The sequence below is a fragment of the Cervus canadensis genome, chromosome 21 (assembly GCF_019320065.1).
Source record: "Cervus canadensis isolate Bull #8, Minnesota chromosome 21, ASM1932006v1, whole genome shotgun sequence".
Lineage (NCBI taxonomy): Eukaryota > Metazoa > Chordata > Mammalia > Artiodactyla > Cervidae > Cervus > Cervus canadensis.
In genome coordinates, this window is record NC_057406.1 from 5910638 (window position 1) to 5931542 (window position 20905).

The 20905-nt window shown below is 60.6% G+C and overlaps 1 protein-coding gene across 1 annotated transcript; it reads left to right on the forward strand.

Moving 5' to 3' along the window:
- The first annotated feature begins 1867 nt into the window (after positions 1 to 1867).
- TTLL12 (tubulin tyrosine ligase like 12) lies at positions 1868 to 18557 on the forward strand. Its single transcript, XM_043440200.1, has 14 exons — positions 1868 to 2181; positions 5824 to 5996; positions 8009 to 8207; positions 8987 to 9146; positions 9228 to 9361; positions 11625 to 11701; positions 12772 to 12888; positions 12984 to 13178; positions 13470 to 13581; positions 14248 to 14399; positions 14779 to 14860; positions 16502 to 16570; positions 17122 to 17260; positions 17723 to 18557. The coding sequence occupies exons 1-14, from the start codon at positions 1975 to 1977 to the stop codon at positions 17872 to 17874; spliced, it is 1968 nt and encodes a 655-aa protein (XP_043296135.1). The 5' UTR covers positions 1868 to 1974; the 3' UTR covers positions 17875 to 18557.
- The last annotated feature ends 2348 nt before the right edge of the window (positions 18558 to 20905 follow it).

Genomic DNA, 20905 nt, shown 5'->3' on the forward strand with positions numbered 1-20905 from the left:
TCCAGGGGATCTTCCCAACGCAGGGACAGAAACCAGGTCTCCCGCATTGCAGGCGGATTCTTTTACCATCTGAGCCACCAGGGAAGCCCTCCAATGTGGCAGTAACCTTTTTTCCCCCTATAACATGTTTCTCAACCATGTCAATGAAAGAAAGAAAGAAATGGACATTTTTATTCTAGCCAAATATTATAATCTGGGAAGCAGTCTTCCAGAGAGCTATGAGAACTGTCTTGCCTGTTAAGAGGTCAAGAGCTCAGCATGGTAAGTTTCTGAGACACAGTGCTATTCATTGACCATGGAGGTGGTGGTGGTGGTGTAGTCGTTAAGTTGTGTTTGACTCTTTGTGACCCCACGGACTGTAGCCCGCCAGGCTCTCTGTCCATGGGATTCCCCAGGCAAGAATACTGTAGTGGTTAGCCATTTCCTTCTCCAGGGATCTTCCCAAACCAGATATAAAACCTGGGTCTCCTGCATTGCAGTGGATTCTTTACTGACTGAGTTACAGGTGTGTTTTAAGTTTTTGAGACAAAATGCTATGGTTTACTCACTAAGTCGTGTCCGACTCTTACAACCCCATGGACTCTTTGTGACCCCACGGATTGTAGCCCGCCAGGTTCCTCTGTCCATGGGATTTTCCAGGCAAGAAAACTGGAGTGAGCTTCCACTTCCTTCTCCAAAAGTGCTATACATTAAATGATATATTATCAACAGTCTACACAATCCAGATTCACAGTGCACAAAACAAGTAGTGGGTCATGGGTCACTGTGGCCTCTTGTAGGGTTAAGAAGGAAGCTAATCTCCTAAGGAGTACAGATCCTTGATAAGATTAGGAAAGTTATCTTCCAAGGAGGTTTGGTTAATGCAGAGGTACAATTTATACTAAAAGGGAGGGATTTTATGCTTAAGTTTCTGTCTTGCCATAAAATGTGAATTTTATTTCATCATCACCTAGAATTTGGAAGTTTGAGCTTTTGCACAACAACTTAAAGTGTTCTAGTCCCATTGAACAAGTCCTCTAAACTAGTGCATTTTTTTTCAAAATCAGCTTAAAGTTTTTTAATCAAGATATTCACCAACTGAAGCACACACACACAAAAAATCTTTGCCTTTGCACTTTCCTGGAGAAGGAAATGGCAACCCACTCCAGTATTCTTGCCTGGAGCATCCCAGGGACAGAGGAGCCTGGTGGGCTGCTATCTACCCGGTCGCACAGAGTCGGACACGACTGAAGCGACTTAGCAGCAGGAGCAGCACTTTCCAGCAAATTACAATTACTGAAAAGTTGAAAAATGGAAAACAATACAACGCACTTCTAGGAAGGATTAAAAAAAAAAACTCCCAGTTTTATCTGAATAAATTCATATTCTGAAACCAAATGTAAGGAAACTGAGACAAGTCAATGCTCTGCTGCACCTAAAATCTGGTAATGCATTCAAAAGAACGAGGGATTCCCCGCCTCCCGCCTCCGTGCGTCTGCAAGTCATCAAGGCCGGATCGGTGCGGTTCGAGGAAGCTTCTCTGCCCCACGGGTATCTCTGAGCCTCCGTTATCCCCTTTCGGTGCAGTCTAGAACCCCATCCTGTTCCGACCGCCCGGGAGCGATACATACTCACTTCCGGCATCCGCCCGAACAGCCACGGGCTGAACGAGAAGACACCGCCGCCCCCACACCAGCCGCGCGTGCGCACACGCCGGCAGCCGCCCCAAGAGCCACAAAGGCTCCGCCCCCGAGCCGCAAAGGCCCCGCCCCTGAGCGCTCACGCACGCGCCCTTCTCGGGAGGCCCCGCCCCCCGGGCTGCCTCGGAGGCCCTTCCGCCAGCCCGGCGCCTGGGCTTGTGGGCGGGGCTTGAGGGGCTCGCGGGCGGGGTCGGCGGGGGAACCCGGAGGAGGGCGGGGCGTGCGGGCCAAGTCTGGAGGGCCGGGCCGGCGGGCTCCACGGCCGCGCTGGGCTTCTGGCGCTGGCGGAGGCGCCATGCAGGCCGACCCGACGCCGGAGGGCAGCAGACGGGTCCTGACGCCAGAGCCGGAGCCGGAGCCGGGCCCAGAGTCGGTCCTCGACCCCGAGCAGGATGCGCGGGCGGCCCTGGCCGAGTTCGTGGCGCTGCACGGCCCGGCGCTGCGCGCGTCGGGAGTCCCCGAGCGGTACTGGGGCCGCCTCCTGCACAAGCTGGAGCACGAGGTGCCGGTTGGGGCGCCGTGCGGGGAGGCCCGGGGTGCAGGGCGGAGCCGGGGTGCGGGCCCTCGCGGCGCGCTTGCAGCGGTCCCGAGCGCGCCGCCGGGTTGGGTGGCTCTGGACTTTTCTACCTGGGAGGGTGTGGTCAGCGGTCCGGTTCCGGGCAGAGAACCGCTGGGGGCGGGGGGAGGGGGGAGGCGCGCGCCGGGGGTGTTTGGCGGAGTGGAGATGGGAGGGAAGGCGCGTTCCCGGGCGGGCTTGGGTGAGACGCGCACGGGGAGAGTCGGGGGCCGGCGTGGATGGACGACGCAGGAGTTGCACGCGGCCGGATATTTGAGCATGGCCTAATGTCCAAAAGCCTTAAATTTTCACTTTCGTGGCGGTTTGGGGCCTAAGAGCGGCGGCCGGAGCCTCTACCTGTAGCCCCGGTCTTGCCAGCACCTGGGGCTGGGCCAGGGCTGCGGCGAGAACTGGAACTAAAATGAACTTTGGCTCCCGTTGTGCATGCCAGGCCCTGGGCTGAGTCCTCCACAATCCGAGCCCAGAGCAGCCCTGTGAGGGTTAGGATCCATCACCCCTTTCCTACAGTTGAGAAAACTGAGGCTCGGAAAGAGGAAGTGACCCTCCTAAGGTCTGTCTGACCTCAGAACTAGAAGCTTTCTTCATAGAATTCTTTCGTGTTCCTTCATTTGATTTGAGCCCCAGGTCACCGTCATCTTGCTGATTAAGGAAAACTGAGGCCGTGGGAGGCAGAGACAGCATCAAAACGAAAAAAAAAAGAGCTCGGAGACTTCCCTGGCAGTCCAGACTCCAGGCTTCCAGTGCAGGGGTTCAGTCCCACATGCCTCATGGCACGACCGAAAAATTTAAAAAAAAAAATTTTTTTAAGAGCTCGGATGCTTCGAGGGTCTCCCTTGTAGGAACAGCTCCTTTCCGCTGGCCTGTGCTCTAGCCTCTACCTCCGAAGGGTCGTAGCTGAGGGGTGAGCCCTGGATTTTGGTGGTTTGCCCAGATGCTGAAGCCAGTGCACATTCATGGGCCAGCTGTTGGGACCTTCTGAGCTGGAGCCAGGCTCTTCACGGGCTGCGTCCTGGGTCAAGACAGACCAAGCAGTGCAAGTAGTGCGTTGGGACCCCAGCGGCTGCTGGGTGAACCCCACCCTCTCAGCCGGCCTCTGGACGTGTGACCTCCAGGAAGGGGGTGGGGCCGTGGACCAAGTACCTTCCTGTTCAAAACAAGGGGAGTTGCTATAAAAAAGATACAGTGTTATTGGCACCTGCCTTTTCTAACAGTGAATTTCCTTCCCCCTCAAGCCTGCCCTCCATTTGCCAGCATTTCCCAAGCACTTGCCCTAGTCCCAGGCCTCTGCTGGGCAGGAAGGGGACCGCAGAGTCTGATAGGATAAAATGGCCTTCTGGTGCTGGGTGAATGGATCATGAGGTGGAAACACCCTAGCCCTGGCCCTGCCAGCCTCCGTGGGCAGTGAAGGCGCTCGTGCAAGTCACTTACCCGTCTTGAGTTCAAGTCCTGGAAACATGGCCCCAGCTCCCACGGTCTTGGTGGAGTCTGGGTGCAGAGGTGTACCCAGCACGTAGTCACCAAAGTGTAATGTCCCCTCCATCCTGGCCACCATTGTTCTGCTCAGGGGCACCTAGTACTTTTCCATGACCCTCCCTTGGGTGATGGGCAGACCTGTGAGTCACCACTTTGCCAGACCCAAACCTGCAGCCCTTGTTCTGACAGACCTGCTGTTAGGGGCCCAGGTGTGGGGGAGGATGCTGGCTGACAGAACAGACACCTGCTGACCGAGGAATGGGGGCCCCTCCAGCCCCCCACTGGCTTGGAAACCATGGGGAGTGTTTTGAAATAAATTTCAGCTCTTTCTGGCCAAGAGGAACTTCCCAGCTGCAAAACCACTCCTCTCCTCTACCACATAGGGGATTCTCCAGCCCCTCTGTGAAGGGATGGTGTCACAGCTGGGGGAGGGTGGGTCCTACACTGCACCTCCCCCTTGTCAGGTTTCGGCATGGAGGGATTGAGATTTGGGGTTCTGGGTTGGACCCCAGCCTCTGAGCTGTTCTCTCCTAAACTCCAAACCGGAAAAAGGGTTGTGGCTTCCCCCGCCTCCAGGCTTTCTGGGGGGGAGGTGGGGGGCGGTTCAAGACTCCATCCCAGAAAGTGCCCTAGCTCCCCTGGGATGCACCTGACCGGCCCCACAGCCCTTCCTGCCCCAGCTACTCTGCCTGAAGTCCTTGTACCACCATCCCACGGCCACACGTTGAAATCTTCCCCTTACTGGGACTTGCCTGGTGGCCCAGTGTCTTAAGACTTCCCACTCCCAATGCAGGGGGCCCAGGTTTGATCCCTGGTCAGGCAACAAGAGCCCACAATCTGCAACTATAGGATTCTGCATCAGAGACCTGGAGCAGCCAAATCAGTTAATCATCTGCTTCCTTCGCTGCTCACTTCAGAGGATGGCGCCCCTGCAGGGGTTATCTGGGCTGCTCAGATGGCCCCTTCTGGCTCTGTGTCGTCAGCTCCCAGGGCAAGGCCATGCGTCACTCATCCTCACACCCCCGGGTGCCTGTCCGGCCCAGCACATCAGCGCCGTTCGTGCCTGAATGGATGGCTGATGGCCAGCTGCTGGGATGCGTGTGTCTCCGGTTTTTAGTGGAGTCGTGGGAAATACATCTTAGGGGCAGCTGGTTTTTGTTGAGTCTTTGCTGTGCCGGGGACTCTGTGCACTGTCTGATTTGATGTGTTGCTCTCAGCTCCCCTGGAAGGTGGCTGATGGCACCTTCGCTGGTGAGAGACTAGGCTCAGAAGTGTCGTGGTGGCCAGTGCTTACAGAGCTATTAGCCTCTAAGCTCTGCGTGTGTGTGAATCAGCTAGTCCTCCCAACAAGCCGCAGATAGATTGTAATATTCCCATTGTGTGGATGGGGAGACTGAGGCATGGAATGGTTCGGTGACCTGCCAACTTGTGGCAGACTCTGGGTCTTGAGTGTGGCCTTGTGGGGACTGACTGGCTTGCCCCCTTCACCAGCTGCAAGTGGCTCGCAGTTGCCAGGGAAACTCAAGGAAACCCAGGCCCTTCCCTTCTGTCCCTTCCTGGCCCGGGGCCCCAGGATACCAGCGCCAGGCCTATGCTTGGTGCAGACTTGGGCGGGCATGGTTGCAGAGCGCTCTTGACCCCCCCCCCTTTTCCTTCCAAATCTCCTCCGCTGCCCTGGTGTTGGGTTAGTGGATCTGGTGAGAACAAAGCTGAGCTGAAGTCCCTGGCCCACCATAATCCTGCCTTTTCCAGGAACTGTGAGCGGAGCCACCCCGTCGGCCTTCTGGGCCACATTTTCCCTGTGAAGCAGGAAACCAGACTGGCTGTCACTGGGAGGCTCGCTTGTAGTCCCTCCCCCAGGCGTGGGTCCCACAGGCTGGGGCACCCCGATAATGGTGCCTGTGTTGGCAGGGGAGGTGAGGGCCTCCTTCCCGCTCATTGGGAACCTGACTCCCGGGTGTAAGATGGGCAACTGGACCGTAAAGAGGCCCTGTCCTCCTCGGGGCTCAGTTCGTCCCCGAGGCCAGTGTGTGGCAGAAGGAACGGGGCAGGAATGGGGTGTCCTGCCAATGCCCCCTTGCCTCTGGCCCCCAGGTTTTCGACGCTGGGGAGATGTTCGGGATCATGCAGGTGGAGGAAGCCGAAGAGGAGGAGAGTGAGGACGAGGTGGCCCGAGAAGCACGCAAGAAGCCCAACCCTGGCAGCGAGCTCTGCTACAAGGTCATCGTGACCAACGAGAATGGGCTCCAGGCGGCCGACCCCAACAGGTAAGGAGCCGCGGTCCGGACGCCTCTCACCTGCGCCGCGGCTCCCTCTTGAAGGGCGTCACCCCGGCCATCACCCCCGGGAGAAGCAGTACTTGCAGGCGCCCCTGCTCCTCCGGGCCAGACCACTGGCCACTTAAGCCAGCCTGAGACGGGGTGCGTGGTGGCCGCTGCGTTTCCAGCTGGACTTTGGGCCCCATCGGCCCCGACACTGACGATGTTCCCGTGTTTGTCATGTTTCATACTGTCCTCAGAGCAGCCTCCCCCCGGGTGCCTCTTAAACTGTCCCAGTGGTCCCACTGACCACGTGTGGCGAGGTCCCGTCTTGCTGGTGAGGACCCAGTGGGGACAGGCTCACCCAGGATCGCCCAGCTGGTTACAGGTGTGGGTGTCATCCCCAGGGCCGTCTTAACTCGTGAGCCTGGGCTTTTCCAGGAACACCCCCCCACACGCCCCGCACCGGGCCTTCCCACTGGTCCTGCTGAATCTGGTTCTCCGGGGAGGAGCCCTGGACTTCACATCAGGGAACATGAGCAGCGTGGCCTGGTTGATTCCTTGAGTGGGGACTTGTGGGGGGCCCAGAGGTGGGCCAGGGCCAGGACTGGACCCCAGGCTTCCTGCCTCTCAGGGGCCGAGGGACTGTCTTCAGGCCGGGCAGGCACGACTTTGTTGAAACCCTGGGCAGGGGTGGGGCGGGGGGAACTCACCAAACCCTGTGGGTCCCTGGGCGTCTTTGTCCGTAGCTCTTCCCGCAGAGCTTTCCCAGCTCCTTCGCTGGCCACTGGTGGGGTGGGAGGGGCCACACAGGTAATCAGAGCAGACAGGCACCACCACCCATGTACTCTCTGACTCAGAAACTCATTAAGTTCAGTACAGCGGACCCGTGTGTGTGCCTGCTCTGTTCCCGCCTGTGCCAGCCATAGGACTCAGGCCCAGCGGCCTCCTCAAGGGGTTCCGGGGCTCCCTGCCTCCCTGCCCCCTCCACATGCAGCAGCAGGCAGGTCTGGGGTGTGACGGGCATGGTGTTGAGATTGGGAGCTCAGACCTTTGTGAGTCTACCCCAGTGGCCAGGCCCAGCCTCCGTCCGCTCCCACACCCCCCATTCCGGCAGGCCCCGTGTGCACCTGCCCGGGTTCCCCCCCGCCCGCTCCGGTGCTCCTGGCTTTGTGCACGAGGGCCGGGCTAAGTCTTCATTTTTTTCAGGATGTGCCAACAAAAAGTGGTATGAGCGTGGTGAGCTGGCCCCCAACCGCAGAACTGGAATCCTTGCTGTTGCTTTTGCTTTAGTGGGGTGGGGGGGACCAGGGCTGTGCGTCAGGGAGTCCACGTCCAACCAGGCTGGGGTGGTGTCGGGCAGCCTGACTGGCAGGCTGGGGGCAGGCAGGGCCTCGGGCCTGCAGGGGAGCTTCTCGCCCTCCAGCGAGGTGGTGTGGGAGCCACATAGCCAGCCCAGGAGACTGGCCTGGGTGGGCTGCTTGTCTGAACACGTGAGGACTCGAAGCCTCTCCCGCACAAGGCCTTGGCACCTACTGAGCAACGCCCAGAAGTCCTGGATGAGCGCAAGTAAGCTCTGAGTGGGGCTTCTTGGCGCATCTGCCTGCAGGTCGCAAGGTGGGGGGCATGGGCCCACTTTGCAGCAGCTCAGAATCCAGCCAAGGACACTTAATGTTCACCGTGATCACTGTAACAGTCAATCCCTCCACGCGTGAGGATCCGATGTAGGCGGTCGGCTGTTTGTCTCATTTGATCTTCACGTCAGCCCGCGATGGGGTGGGTAGGGATGTGTTGCCCTGTTTGAGAAAAACTGGAAGAGAGGGATGGAAGTTTCCCAGGACAAATCAGCGGGCAGAGCCAGACCCCCACCCAGGCCCGGCACCGGGTCCAGGCCACAGCCGCGAGCTCTTCCTCTCGCGGCTCCCCCCGCTGGTCCTCGCCCACCTCTCCCCCCTTCCTGCCTGGCCTGCGTGGCAGCCTCACCCACCCCCACCCCCACCCCCCGTGGCCTCTGCCCGCAGCATCTTCCTCATCGACCACGCCTGGACGTGCCGCGTGACGCACGCCCGCCAGCAGCTGCAGCAGGTGCCGGGGCTGCTGCACCGCATGGCCAACCTGATGGGCGTCGAGTTCCACGGCGAGCTGCCCAGCGCGGAGGCTGTGGACCTGGTTCTGGAGGAGATGTGGAAGTTCAACCAGACCTACCAGCTGGCGCACGGGGTGAGCGGGCAGCCAGGCCCCAAGGGGGGCAGCCGGGCCTGCGCTGCCCCGTGCTGTCAGGGCTGGTGGGAGGCAGTCCCCTGACCCCACAAGTGAGCAGGCTCCCCTTCCCGTGGCCAGTGGGAGCTGCCCTGGTTCCCTGCGACTTCGTCATGGGCCTGTTACTCTTGGCCTCGGCCCAGCCAGTGCCGGAGATCCAGGTGTCCACATGGCCTTGGACACAACCTTGGCCCAGGCCCCTAGACGTGGGCCCAGCGACCTGGCTGTCTCTTTCCCAGTGTCTGCAGGTTCCAGCACTCTCTTAAACGCCCTTAGTGATTCCTTGCTGCCTTCAGGAGTAGAGTCTGGTCCCTTCAGCACGCTCTGGGGCTTATATCACTCCCCAGCTCACCCCTAGACCCACCCCCATGCACCAGCCCCCTACTTTCAGGCTGGGGAAAAGACAAAAGTTGTTTCTCGTGATCACAGCCGTCACCTCCTCCAGGAAGCCTTCCCTGAACTCCCCCTCCTCCCCACCCCCACACAAAACCAAGCACCCCCATGTGGCTGCTGGGCTAAGTGCCTCCCTTACACACACCTTTACCCCACCCACGATCACACAGCAGCCCCCTGGCCCGGCAGCCTTGTGTTCAGGGGGCCAGAGGCGTGCCTGCTGGGTGTTCCAGGCCCTGAGAGTTGAGTGTAGACGGGCTGGCAGCCGGTGTTCGGTTTGTGGACGCCAGGAAAGGTGTGGGGACCGGAGGACCCGTGGGTGAGGGTGGCGTGTGCTCTGCCCGCAGACGGCCGAGGAGAAGGTGCCCGTGTGGTACATCATGGATGAGTTCGGCTCACGCATCCAGCACGCGGACGTGCCCAGCTTTACCACCGCCCCCTTCTTCTACATGCCCCAGCAGGTGGCCTACACACTGCTGTGGCCCCTGAGGGACCTGGACACGGGCGGTAAGTGGGCCCCGCCACCCCCCAAGGAGGGGCCGGCCGCTCTCCCGCCACCCCGCTGACAGCCCGCGTGTCCTGGTGCAGAGGAGGTGACCCGGGACTTCGCCTATGGAGAGGCCGACCCGCTGATCCGGAGGTGCGTGCTGCTGCCCTGGGCCCCCACCGACCTGCTGGACCTCAGCTCCTCCACGCCTGAGCCGCCCGCCGAGCACTACCAGGTGGGACCTTGGCCCCGACACCCGGGGCCTGTTTGCCCGATGGCTTCTGGAATGTCCTCCGCCAGGTCACCAAATGTCACGGAGCCGCAGCTGGCTGCAGTGGGAGGTAGAGAGGAGTCTGGGGGTGTTTGCGAGACACGAGTTCAGAGCTCGGCGAGCAAACATGAACTGCATGTGGCCGCACCCCTTGGCATCAGCTCAGAGCCCAGACCCCGGGGTCCCAATGCTAGGAACCGTCCTTTCAGAGGGTGGGGTGGAGCTGGTGGAGGGTGGTGGGGTGCTGCTCCTCATATGGGGTCTGCGGTGGGGGCCACGCAGCTGGGCTGTGAATCCTGGCTTGGGACAGTTCCCTCGTCTCATGACACCTCCTTCACCGGGGGTGTGAGGACACTTTACACACTACACGCTATGTTTCATGGCGCACAGTAGGCCCACAAGTGGTCATCATGAGCATCGTAGCTGGGGATGACAGTCTGTTGTCTGGGACCCCCTGGGACCAGGGGACCCACTCACAGGGCCTGACTGGTGGAGGGCCCAGTCTGTGGGGCAGGCCAGCATCGGGAGCCAGGGTTGGTGCGGCCAGCAGAGCCTTTGGGAGCAGAACCAGGTAGAGCTGAGTGGGAATTAACACCCCAGCTCCCTCTCCTCCTCCCCCGCCTTCATCTCCAGCCGCTGCTTCTCATCCACTCATCCCAGTTGGAAACCAAGGGATGCACGAGCCTCTGCTTAGCACTTGATGGGCATGCTCAGCTGTAGCCCTTAGAATAGGACCTCCATTCCTGTTGTATCGTCATTTAGTGGGGGGTGGGGAAACTGACGCGCAGAGAGGTTAAGTCACTTGTCAAAGGCCACACAGCTGGCAGAAGAGCTGGAGTCCAAACTCGGAGGGTCCTGGGAACTTGCGGGCCGAGGCTCTAGCCTTTCCACATCATGTTGACGTTTCTCTGCCCCCTACCAGTCCACCGAGCGCCCCAGAGGATTGTGAAAGGAGGAAGCGAGTTAACCCCGAGATGAGTGGGCAGGGTGCCTGGTGTTAGCTGTTCTGTGATCCTCTGGCTGGGAGGGCTGGGCTGACGTGGTGGGCCTGTTGGCACTTTTCCCTGTGAATTTAAGCCAATGGTGATTGAGCCCTGTTAGAAACTCAGTGACCACCCTTCTTAATTCAGAGGTGTATTTCAGAGCCTCGTAGAGTGCTTGCGCTTTGTAGCGGCTTACTGAACACTTGAATGAGTGTGTGAATGCAAAGGAGTGGATGACGGGTGGCTTAGGGACAAAGACTTCCTGGTCTTGAGTTTGTTAAAGGAACATGAAATCAGTAATTTTCAGGGGTGTAGGGGGAATGCCCCCCACTGGCCCAAGAAGAGGAGAAGAGTCCAGACACTGGTTTTCTTAAACATCCTGGTGGTTTTTGACCCATTTGGGTCAGGCCTGTGCTCTGGGCCCTGGGGTTGCCTGTATGAGTCAGCAGGTGCCAGGTGACAGCTTGTTCCAAAACGTGGCTGCTCAGAACAGCAGATGTTTGTTAGGTCCTGCTTTCTGTGGAAAGGAGATGGGGAGTGGCTCAGCTGGGTGTTTCTAGCCTCTGCTCTCATGAGCACACTCAGGCTGTCGTCTGAGGCTTGGTCGGGCTGAGGACCAGCCCCCACGTGGCGCATTCACGCCTGGGGAGGCGGCGCTGGCTGTGGGGGTGGAGGGAGCCTCTTGACCATCCTCGGGAGACATGGCGGCTGACTCTGGGAGGAAGTGATCCGAAGGGAGATGGGAGGAGGCCACAGGCCCTTTCACGAGTTTGCAGACTCCGCTTCTTCCCGTGGGTTATAAACATGTCATTCAGCCCAACCCACACTCAAGGGGAGATGTGTTGTTAACTCTGCCTTTTGAACGGAATGTCAGTATGTGAACAGGTTTTAAACCATCACGCCACTTACCCTCAGAGAGGACCCTGGCTGGGAAAGGCCCGGCACCTTCTGGATGGCCTGTGACTTGGAAGAGGCGTTTAGAAGCGACAGGAAGGTTGAGAGCAGTGTCTACACTGTTCTTTTGACACGGAACAGGCTGTTCGGGACCTGAGCGGCCTCGAGCCCCAGGATCCTGGAGCGGGGGTTGGTCGGGGGGCTCCGGGCGCCCTGGCACCTGAGAAGGGCTCTGCCTGAGCCAGGTGTGGCCCCGGGGTCACACAAGCCTGGTGTGCCGGGCGGGAGGCCTGTGCCCACTTGCTCCCTTTCTTGAAGGTCTGTTTCTACCTCCAGCGTTTCCCTTCTAGGCCATACTGGAGGAGAACAAGGAGAAGCTGCCCCTGGCCATCAGCCCCGCGGGGTACCCCTGCGACCACATCTTCAAGTGCGTAGCCCGCCCGCACCCCCAGACTGTGACGAGACTTCTCCTCGCTGCCTTTCCTCACGCAGTCCCCAGACTCCTGGGACATCCCCCGTGCAGGCTGCCGCTTCCGGGCAGCACAGCAGTGACGGGACCCCCAGGGGTGGGGTCTGAGGGTCACAGAGAGACGCCCGAGAAGGGAGGGTGAGCCGGGAGCCAGCGCGGACAGTGCCAACAGTGCTGGGCACCCAGGCGGCCAGGAGGGGCCACGGCCAGCTGTCTGCAGCTGTGGGCTAGCAGCTTCCGTCAGGCCAGGTAGGCCTGCAAGCCCAGGCTCCAACGGGGTGGAAGTAGACGGTCCATTTTACAGGTGAGGAAGGTGCAGAGGGATGCCCCCCCAGATAAAGCCGCGTCGGGGCAGCTTGGCCTCTGTCTCCAGGGGGTCCCCTCCCTCTGACTGCCCAAACCTCCTCCACTCTGTCCCTTCCCCCCAGACCCTGGGGGTTTCCTCCCCTCTAGCCATCCTCCCCTTCCCCGAGGCCACCGCCCAACACCCCTCCACTTCCTGGGTCAGAGGCTGCACCAAGGCCCCATCGCCTCGTCCCCAGCCGTAGCTGTGCCCCGGCCATGAGCTAGATGCTGTCCAGGTGGAGTCCTGTCTCCCTCCCACCTTCACTCACAGCCCCGTTGCTTTCAAAGTGTGGCCACGTCTACCGCCCCTGGCAGACACAGTCCTAGGCCCCCTGTCCTCTCCCCTGCCCAGGGCCAGGGCTGGTGCCAGCGTGGAATGAGGCCTTGTCTGGGGCACTTGTCTGGGCCTTGGGGCCCTGGGGCGCCAGCTTGCTTCTCTGAGGGCAGCCCTCCTCAAGTGTGTCCGCCCGTCCTGTTGGCACATGGGAGGCAGGAGCCCGGGTCGGTGAAACACTGGGTTTGTCCTGTTTTATTCTCAGGGTGAGCACAAGGAGCTGGGCCCTGGGGTCCGTCTCACAAGTGGGGGATGAGGGTCACCAGGGTCCGAGGGCTCCATCGCTGGGCGGACAATGCAGACGGCACGATCCGAGCCCGTCTGGCTGACCTCAGCCCCGCCCCCGCAGGGTCTTCACAGACATCCGGCAAGTGCTCAGCCACCTCACCCACCCGCGCTTCACCTTCACCCAGAGCGAGGCGGACGCTGACGTCCTCTACAACTTCTCACACTTCAAGGACTACAGGTGAGGCACCTCCCAGCCCAGGGGCCCAGCCCACCTCCCCTGCCCCTGAGAGCCCCCGCCTCTCCTGAACGGCGGCACCTGCCTGGGCCCCGCAGGAAGCTGAGCCAGGAGAGGCCCAACGTGCTGCTGAACCAGTTCCCCTGCGAGAACCTGCTGACGGTGAAGGACTGCCTGGCCTCCATCGCGCGCCGGGCGGGCGGCCCCGAGGGCCCGGCCTGGCTGCCCCGCACCTTCAACCTGCGCACGGAGCTGCCCCAGTTCATCAGCTACTTCCAGCAGCGGGAGAGGCGGTGAGCTCCCCTGTGCGCCCCGCTAGCTGAGACAACACCCAGCAGGCCCCTGTCGCCCCCACCCCTGACCACCCCGCCATCCCAATCGGCCTGGCCCGCCCCATGGCCAGCACCTGCTGCATGCCCGCTGCGGGGCTTGATGGCACTTCCATCTGGAGGGCAGCTCCCTTGGCCTCAGCTAACTGCTGGCTATCAAAGCCCAGCCTTGAGGTTTTCTCTGGGACCCCTCCTTTGGCCCGCTCTGTGACCGCAATCCTGGGGGCACACAGCCTAACCGATCTCTGCTCCCAGGGGTGAGGACAACCACTGGATCTGCAAGCCCTGGAACCTGGCCCGCAGCCTGGACACCCACATCACCAAGAACCTGCACAGCATCGTCCGGCACCGCGAGAGCTCCCCCAAGGTGGGGCCCTGGGGCGCTGGCAGGTGGGGGGAGGCCTGCTCTCGAGGACCGGCGACGGCAGGTCCTGGTGGCAGCGTCGTCGCTAAGCTGGGAGGAGTCGCTGCTCGCTGCCCTTGACAGCAGGGAGGGAGGCCCCCCAGTGGGCCACCCACAGGAGGGAGGTGGCGGAGTCAGGGAGCCCCGCAGGGCCATGGAGAAAGGTGCTGTAGCAACGAGGGGCCAGCAGTGGGGGAAGTGAAGGACACAGTTTCTGCTCCTGGACAGACAGAGGCCCGAGAGAGACAAGTCACCAGATGACCACTGGGGAGGTTCCCAGCCCTGGGATGGGGAGCCGGTGGATTTATGGCTGAGAATTTGTTTCCGGTTTTCAAAGTCTAAAAATCAGTGGCATCTTTTCTCAATTAACGATGACGAGAAAGAGCTTGTTGCAGTTTTAGACACAGGTATGCAAAGACAGGAAGACGCAGAGTGCAGGGGGCAGGAACCAAGTCGGGGGCCTCCCCGAGCCTGGGGTTGGGGGGGAGGTAGGCTCAAGAGTGAGTCCGCTCCTCCAGGCATGATCGTGCTCAGGGGTCCCCCGGGCATGAGCCACGGCCAGGGAGGCCAGGTCGCTCTGTCCTGGCCGGGGCGAGGCAAGCACACGCAAGCCTGCTCCTGTGTCCTCAGGTTGTGTCCAAGTACATCGAGAGTCCCGTCTTGTTCCTTCGGGAAGACGTGGGGAGGGTCAAGTTCGACATCCGTTACATCCTCCTGCTGCGGTCGGTGAAGCCCCTGAGGTTATTCGTCTACGACGTGTTCTGGCTGCGGTTCTCCAACCGGTAATGAAAGCTGGGCGGCAGGTGGGAGGCTGGGCTGGGGAGGGAGGAGGTGTGCCTCTTTTACTCTGGATGAGAACACCTGCACCGGGGCTCCTTCCCCAGCAGGGACCCCGCTGAGCCCATTTCTGATAACTGGCGGTAACCCTCCCCAAATCAATACCCCTTTGTGTGACAGACCCCAGTCCTCCAGACCCTGTCGATGTTCAGGGGCTCGTGAGGGTCTAGTGGTGAGCCCACGGGGGCCATGGGACCACCCCGCCCGCTCTCACCAGTGGGAGAACGGATGCTCGGCCGGGGGGCTCCGAGCACCTGCCTGTCTACCCCGCTGGGACCAGCCGCGCTCGGGACCCACTTGAGTGTCCGTCTGCTCATCCTGCAGGCCCTTTGCCCTCAACGACCTGGACGACTACGAGAAGCATTTCACTGTCATGAACTATGACCCGGAAGTGGTGCTGAAGCAGGTGAGGCTTCGCGGGGCCTGGGGAGCTAGGTCCCCGTGGAGGCTGGTGCAGACGGGACCCCACACCCATCAGCGTGTCTTCCTGGCGAGCTGCATACTGGTCAGGGGAGCTGCCCTCTGGGACCTGCGTCCCCTCCCAGCGCTGCCCCCAGCGCTCGGAGGGGCACACACACTCAGGTCGAGATAACGGGGCCCTGAGGCTTCCCTGGCTTGTGTCACATGGCGCCCAGGGCGGGTGGCCGCTGCTGGCCTGTGACCCCGCCTGGACCCTCTGTCCTCCCTGGGCTGTCTGGGTGCCTTGAGCAAGAGAGCATGGGGGCAGAGCTCCTTCGAGGTGAGGGCATCAACCCCCAGCTGACCTGCAGGGCACCTGGGGCAGATGGGGGAGGCTCCTTCTGGGCAGAGGCAGGGCCCAGCTCCCGGTGGAGGAAGAGAGCCCGGAGGGGTGTTGGTCCTGACTGTTCGGGGCAGACGGGAGGCAGGGCACAGCCGCTCTCCACCCTGCTCCGTCCTGCCCTGCCGTGGCCCTGAGGTCCCCAAGTCCACACAGCAGAGCTGCTCCTGAGAGTGGGGCTCTTACTGCCCCAGCACACGGCGATGTATTAGCAAACTGAAACTCCGTGTGTGTGTGTTAGTCACTTCATTGTGTCCCACGCTTTGTGACCCGCCATGGTCTGTCCATGGGATTCTCCAGGCAAGAAGACTGGAGTGGGTTGCCACGCCCCTCCCCAGGGGATCTCCCTGACCGAGGGATCAAACCCTGGTCTCCTGCATCGCAGGCAGATTCTTTACTTTCTGAGGCACCAGGGAAGCCCTGAGCTGCACTGAACACTCGCTGTTCCATGTGTGAGGTATCCTTTGGGGGCCCTGTGCTGTCAGAGAGGCCAGGCCACACGCCCACCCAGCAGGGCTGCTGCTGCGTGTCCCTCCTCTTGTCCGGGGCTGTGTTAGCAGCTGGTCCCTAGGACCCTGAGCCCTGGAGCTCAGGTCTGTAGCTGAGGTCGTCTCTCAGGCCTGAGCGCCGTCCCTCTGTGGAGCAGGCATTCTGAGGGTCATGTCTCCTCTGATGCCCCCGCATGGGGGATACATGTCCAGCAGGGTGCGGACCCTGGGCTTCCTTAGGGAGCCCATCCTGGTCCTCTCTGGAAGGAACCTGAGCCGCCGAGCGGCGTGCTCAGGTGTGTGCTGGGTGCGGTCTTGGCCTGAGAAGCCCTTGCCGTCCGCAGGCACTTTGAGCCGTTGCCAAGCTCAGACATGGGCCCTGCAGGCTCAGGTCCAAGTTCTGCCTCCAGTGACCGTTCTGAGAGGGACATGGTGACCCGTTGGCCAGCCCTCAGCATTCACTGCCTTACTGGAACCTCACAGCCACCTGCAAAGCAGGTTTGCTGGGCGGGAAGCACTGTCCCGTTTTACACATGGAAACACTGAGGCCCTGGGAAGTAAATGCATCCAGAGCTCAGACCCCGTCTCCTGCCCCCGATCTGTGCCGGCAGGGGTGGAGCTGGAGAGGCTGTGGGCGCCTCCCTGGGACCCCAGCGAGTGTCAGCTCCAGCGAGTGTGAAGGCAGGACAGGTCAGGCCTCCCTCGTCCCTGCGTGGAGGAGGCCCCGGGAGGAGCATGACGGGCCCTGTGTCTGTTGCAGGTACACTACAACGAGTTCATCCCGGAGTTTGAGAAGCAGTACCCAGAGTTCCCCTGGAAGAGCGTCCAGGTGAGTGCTGGTCAAGCTCCAGGGGCCAGGGCTTGCCTCACGGGCAGCATCAGGCACATGGGGGGCCTTCGCCTCTTCTTGGTGGTCCGGCTTCTCCACCAGAGAGAGAGGGTATGGGTGAGACCCCCTCCTCTCCTCTGGCCCTAGTGGGGTGTCATGAGTGCTCCTTGGGGAGAGGAGGAGCCTGATGGGGCCTTCAGGACCACCCTTGAGACAGACACGGGCTCTGTGCATCCCAGGAATCGCATACCTGGGGGCTGGTCCCCACGTCCTGGAGTCAGCATCTCAGATGCCAGGCTTGGGGCAGAAGGAGCTGTGGAAGATCTGAGGCAGGAGGACACAGGTCTGCAGGGAGTGGGTGCCAGGTGTGAGGGGAGTGAGAGTCAGGCTGCAGGTCATGGAAGATGTCGGAGGAGGTGACGTGGCCGTTTGGAGCCCAGGACTCAGGAAGGGGCAGTGAGCCCCGTGTTGAGAGGCTGCTCTGAGGGGCTGGTCCCAGCGTCAGCCTGCAGGCCCCCTGACCCAGTCCCCCGACCCCTCCCGGCCCCCAGGCTGAAATCTTCCAGGCCTTCACGGAGCTGTTCCAGGTGGCGTGTGCCAGGCCGCCCCCGCTGGGCATCTGTGACTACCCCTCATCCCGGGCCGTGTACGCCGTCGACCTCATGCTGAAGTGGGACAGTCGTCCAGATGGTGAGGGGGCTCCCCCACCCCACCCCCATTTACCCAGAGCCGATCCTCCAGCCACCCGCCCCCCCACACACACCACGCCAGCCCCCCAGGGACAGAGAGGGGACGCTGTTGCCTCGGCCTGGTCCATGCTGCCCCACGCCCCTTGCCTCTGATTAACCTGGAGATATCTGGGTCAGAGGAGGCCCACCTTGAGGGTCCGCAGCCTGCAGGGCGGAGCACCAGGGGGAAAGGAGAGGGCTCATGGGGAAAGGCTCCCTGCGTGCGAGGAGAGGGGGCCTAGCATCCCACTGAACCAGACATCTGAGCGGGGTGTGGTGGCTCGTGGCACTCCCGGGGCTGGAGGCGGCCCCAGTCTTCCCCCTACAAGAGCAGGCTTCAGGCCAGGCCGCCCCCCAGAGAAGCCCCGCAGCCCCCAGCACCCCCCTCCCTGGAGTGAGACAGGCTGTGCTTCTGTGCCATCAGGGAAGCGAGTGATGCAGCCGCAGATCCTGGAGGTGAACTTCAACCCGGACTGTGAGCGAGCCTGCAGGTACCACCCAAGCTTCTTCAACGACATCTTCAGCACCTTGTTCCTGGACGAGCCCAGCGGCTGCCCCGTCACCCGCCTCCTCTAGGCGCCCGCTGGCCCTCCTGCTGGTGCTTACGGGCGGATTCCAGCCTCAGTTCTCGGAGCTGCTTCTGCAACGTGCCCCCCCCCACCCCCCGCGAGCCCTCGTTCCAGCCTCCCACCCTGGGGTTCGGGGGCCCACCTCCCCTCGGTCGGTCCCTAGGGTCGAGTGCCAGGCCCTAGTCCACACACCCCTCTCCAGCGACTGTGTGGTGGTCGATAGCAGCTCAGCAAGAGCTTTATCCCAGAGAGCTTGGTTCCAGCGGTGTTCATGAAAGTGGTTCCGGGAAGCATGACGAGATGTTCTCAGGAACGAGGTTCCCCAGGAGCCCTCGTGGGAATCCAGACGCTAACAGGCCAGACTGGCTGTTCCCACGCTCCACCCCAGGCCCTGGGACAGGCGTCCCCAGATCACCCCAGGAAGCTGGCTTCTCAGAGCCAAACGTCTCACCCTTAGAGTCGAACCTTCACCAGCAAAACCTCCTTGAGGCTCCAGGGCGGGAGGCCATTTCTCTTGGCTGCTGTTGCCTTTCTATCTGGCCCCATGGACAGGCCACAGTGTGGTGCCAGGTCCTGCCAGCCCACTGGGCCCCGCAGGGGTCCTCACCTCGTCTGAGGTTGGCTGGGACATTGGTGAGGGGGCTCGGGGACAGGTGGACAGCAGGACACCAGGCGGTGGATGGCTGAGAAGACAATTCCAGAGGCCGCCTTCCACCAGCCAGAGTCAAAAAGTGGGATTTTTGTTACTTTTTCATTTATGGGAAGAAAACACAGAGTTCTCGTTCTTCATTATGTTTCTGGAATTTTGAGTCCGTTTGCAGCATAGTTTCTATAGCCACAGTGTACCCAGGCCCAGCTCACAAGGCGGTGGGTCTGACTTCTGGAGGAGAGCTGCCTGCAGAGCTTTCGTGTGTGTGTGTGTGTGTGTGTGTGTGTGTGTGTGGAGAGCTGTCTGGAGGAGAGCTGCCTGCAGAGCTTTCGTGTGTGTGTGTGTGTGTGTGGTGTGTGTGGAGAGCTACCTGCAGAGCTTTCGTGTGTGTGTGTGTGTGTGTGTGTGTGTGTGGTGTGTGTGTGTGTGGCTTGTTTCACTCTGGAGCCAAGAGTGATCTTTGTAGCAAAACTGGACTTGACTGTGCCTCTCACCTCTGTGTCCGCCAGAGGGGTGTGTCTGCCCATCCTGTCTGTTACCCACAAGTTCAGCCTGTGTCCTGGGGAAGCACCCCTCCCTCCAGCCGAGCGGAGGTTAGAGGGCAGGATGCCTCAACTCTGGTTTTCCCCGCAGAGAGCTGCTGTGTCCTGTCCCCTCCTGACGGTTTGTGCTACAATAAAGTCCGCCTTCTGTACCCCTGCCTCCCTTTTCTCCTTGGGGCCCTGGAACCACAGGCCTGCCTGATGTGTCAGTTGTTTCCCGCTGGTTGTCGAAGAAAACCAAAGTACCAAGATGAGGGCTTTGTGAAGGGGCTTCCCAGGTGGCACAATGGTGAAGAGTTGCCTGCCAATGCCGGAGGCACCAGAGACACAGGTTCGATCCCTGGGTCAGGAAGATCCCCTGGAGGAGGAGCGGGCAACCCGCTCCACTATTCTTGCCTGGGAAATCCCATGGACACAGAACCCTGGCGGGCTACGGTCCATGGGGTCACGAGTCGGACATGATTGAGCATGCACAAACATGCTTTGAAAAACAGAAGTAATGAGGTGATGTTTAGGTCTCCAAGTCCTTGTCAGTCAGTTTGGGTTTGGGTGCTTTAAACAACTGAAATCTGTTCTGGAGGTTGGGGTGGCCTAAGGTCAAGGGGACAGCAGATAATGATGTCTGAGGTGGGACCCTCTTCCTGATTCGGTCCGCTATCTTCTCATTGTGTCCTCGTGATGGAAGGGAGGAGGGAGGTTTCTGGGGTCTCTCAAAAGGGCACTAATCCCATTTGTGGGGGCCCCACCCTCATGACGTAGTCACCTCCCAAAGGCCCCACCAACCAACCTCTCGCTGGGGGTTAGGAGTTCAACATGAATTGGAGAGAGTAAATATTCAGGCTGTAGCAGTTCCTGACCCAAAGCTTGATTTCCTGGTGGTTCAGTTGCTAAGTCATGTCCAACATGGACTCCAGCACACCAGGCTCCCCTGTCCTTCGTTATCCCCCAGAATTTGCTCAAATTCATATCCATTGAGTCGCTGATGCTATCTAACCATCTCATCCTCTGTTGTCCCCTTCTGCCTTCAATCTTTCCCAGCATCAGAACCTTTTCTAGTGAGTTGGCTCTTTGCATCAGGTGGCCAAAGTATTGGAGCTTCAGCTTCAACATCGGTCGTTCCAGTGAATATTCAGGACTGCTTTCCTTTAGGATTGACTGGTTTGATCTTCTTGCAGTCCAAGGGGCTTTCAGAAGCCTTCTCCAGCACCAGGATTCTTCAGCACTCAGCTTTACGGTCCCAGCACTGGTTCCGTTTCAGAGCAGACCTGGGAGGGACCACTCTGGAGCTGAGGCCCGTCTCTGTGTGTGACCGACACCTGGGAACCTGGGTCCTCATGTGAGCCCTGAATCCTGGCTCCAGCACTTAAACCTGGGGGTTTGGGGGATGGAATTCCCCCCTGCCTGTCCCCACATCCTGGCGGTGAGGATGATGGGAGACCCTGAGGCTCCCACAGGGCAGCAGGGGATGGTCCTGGGTGCTGTCGGCCAGCACAGGGGCGCCCCCAGTGGGTTTTGAAGGTTAAAATATGAAGGCAGAGACCCCGAAACGTAGGCCAGGGGCCTTCCTGTGCCCCTCAGGTCGAGTGCTCACACCAGGTTGTTCATCAGATGCCTCACGGGGTAGTGATCACTCCTGCTCACTCCCAGTTAGAACCTGGCCTGGAGGTAGGGGTTCTAGCAGGAGCCTGTGTCCAAGGCTCTGCCAGCCTCACTCCGGACAGGTGTCAGGAGAGGTCATGGGTCACCAGATTCAGGGTCAGGATGACACCTCCCATGTCTGGGTGAGCCAAGCCAGGGAGGGGCTGCTCTCTGCATACCGCCTCTGACATCCCCTCCCTGATGGGGTG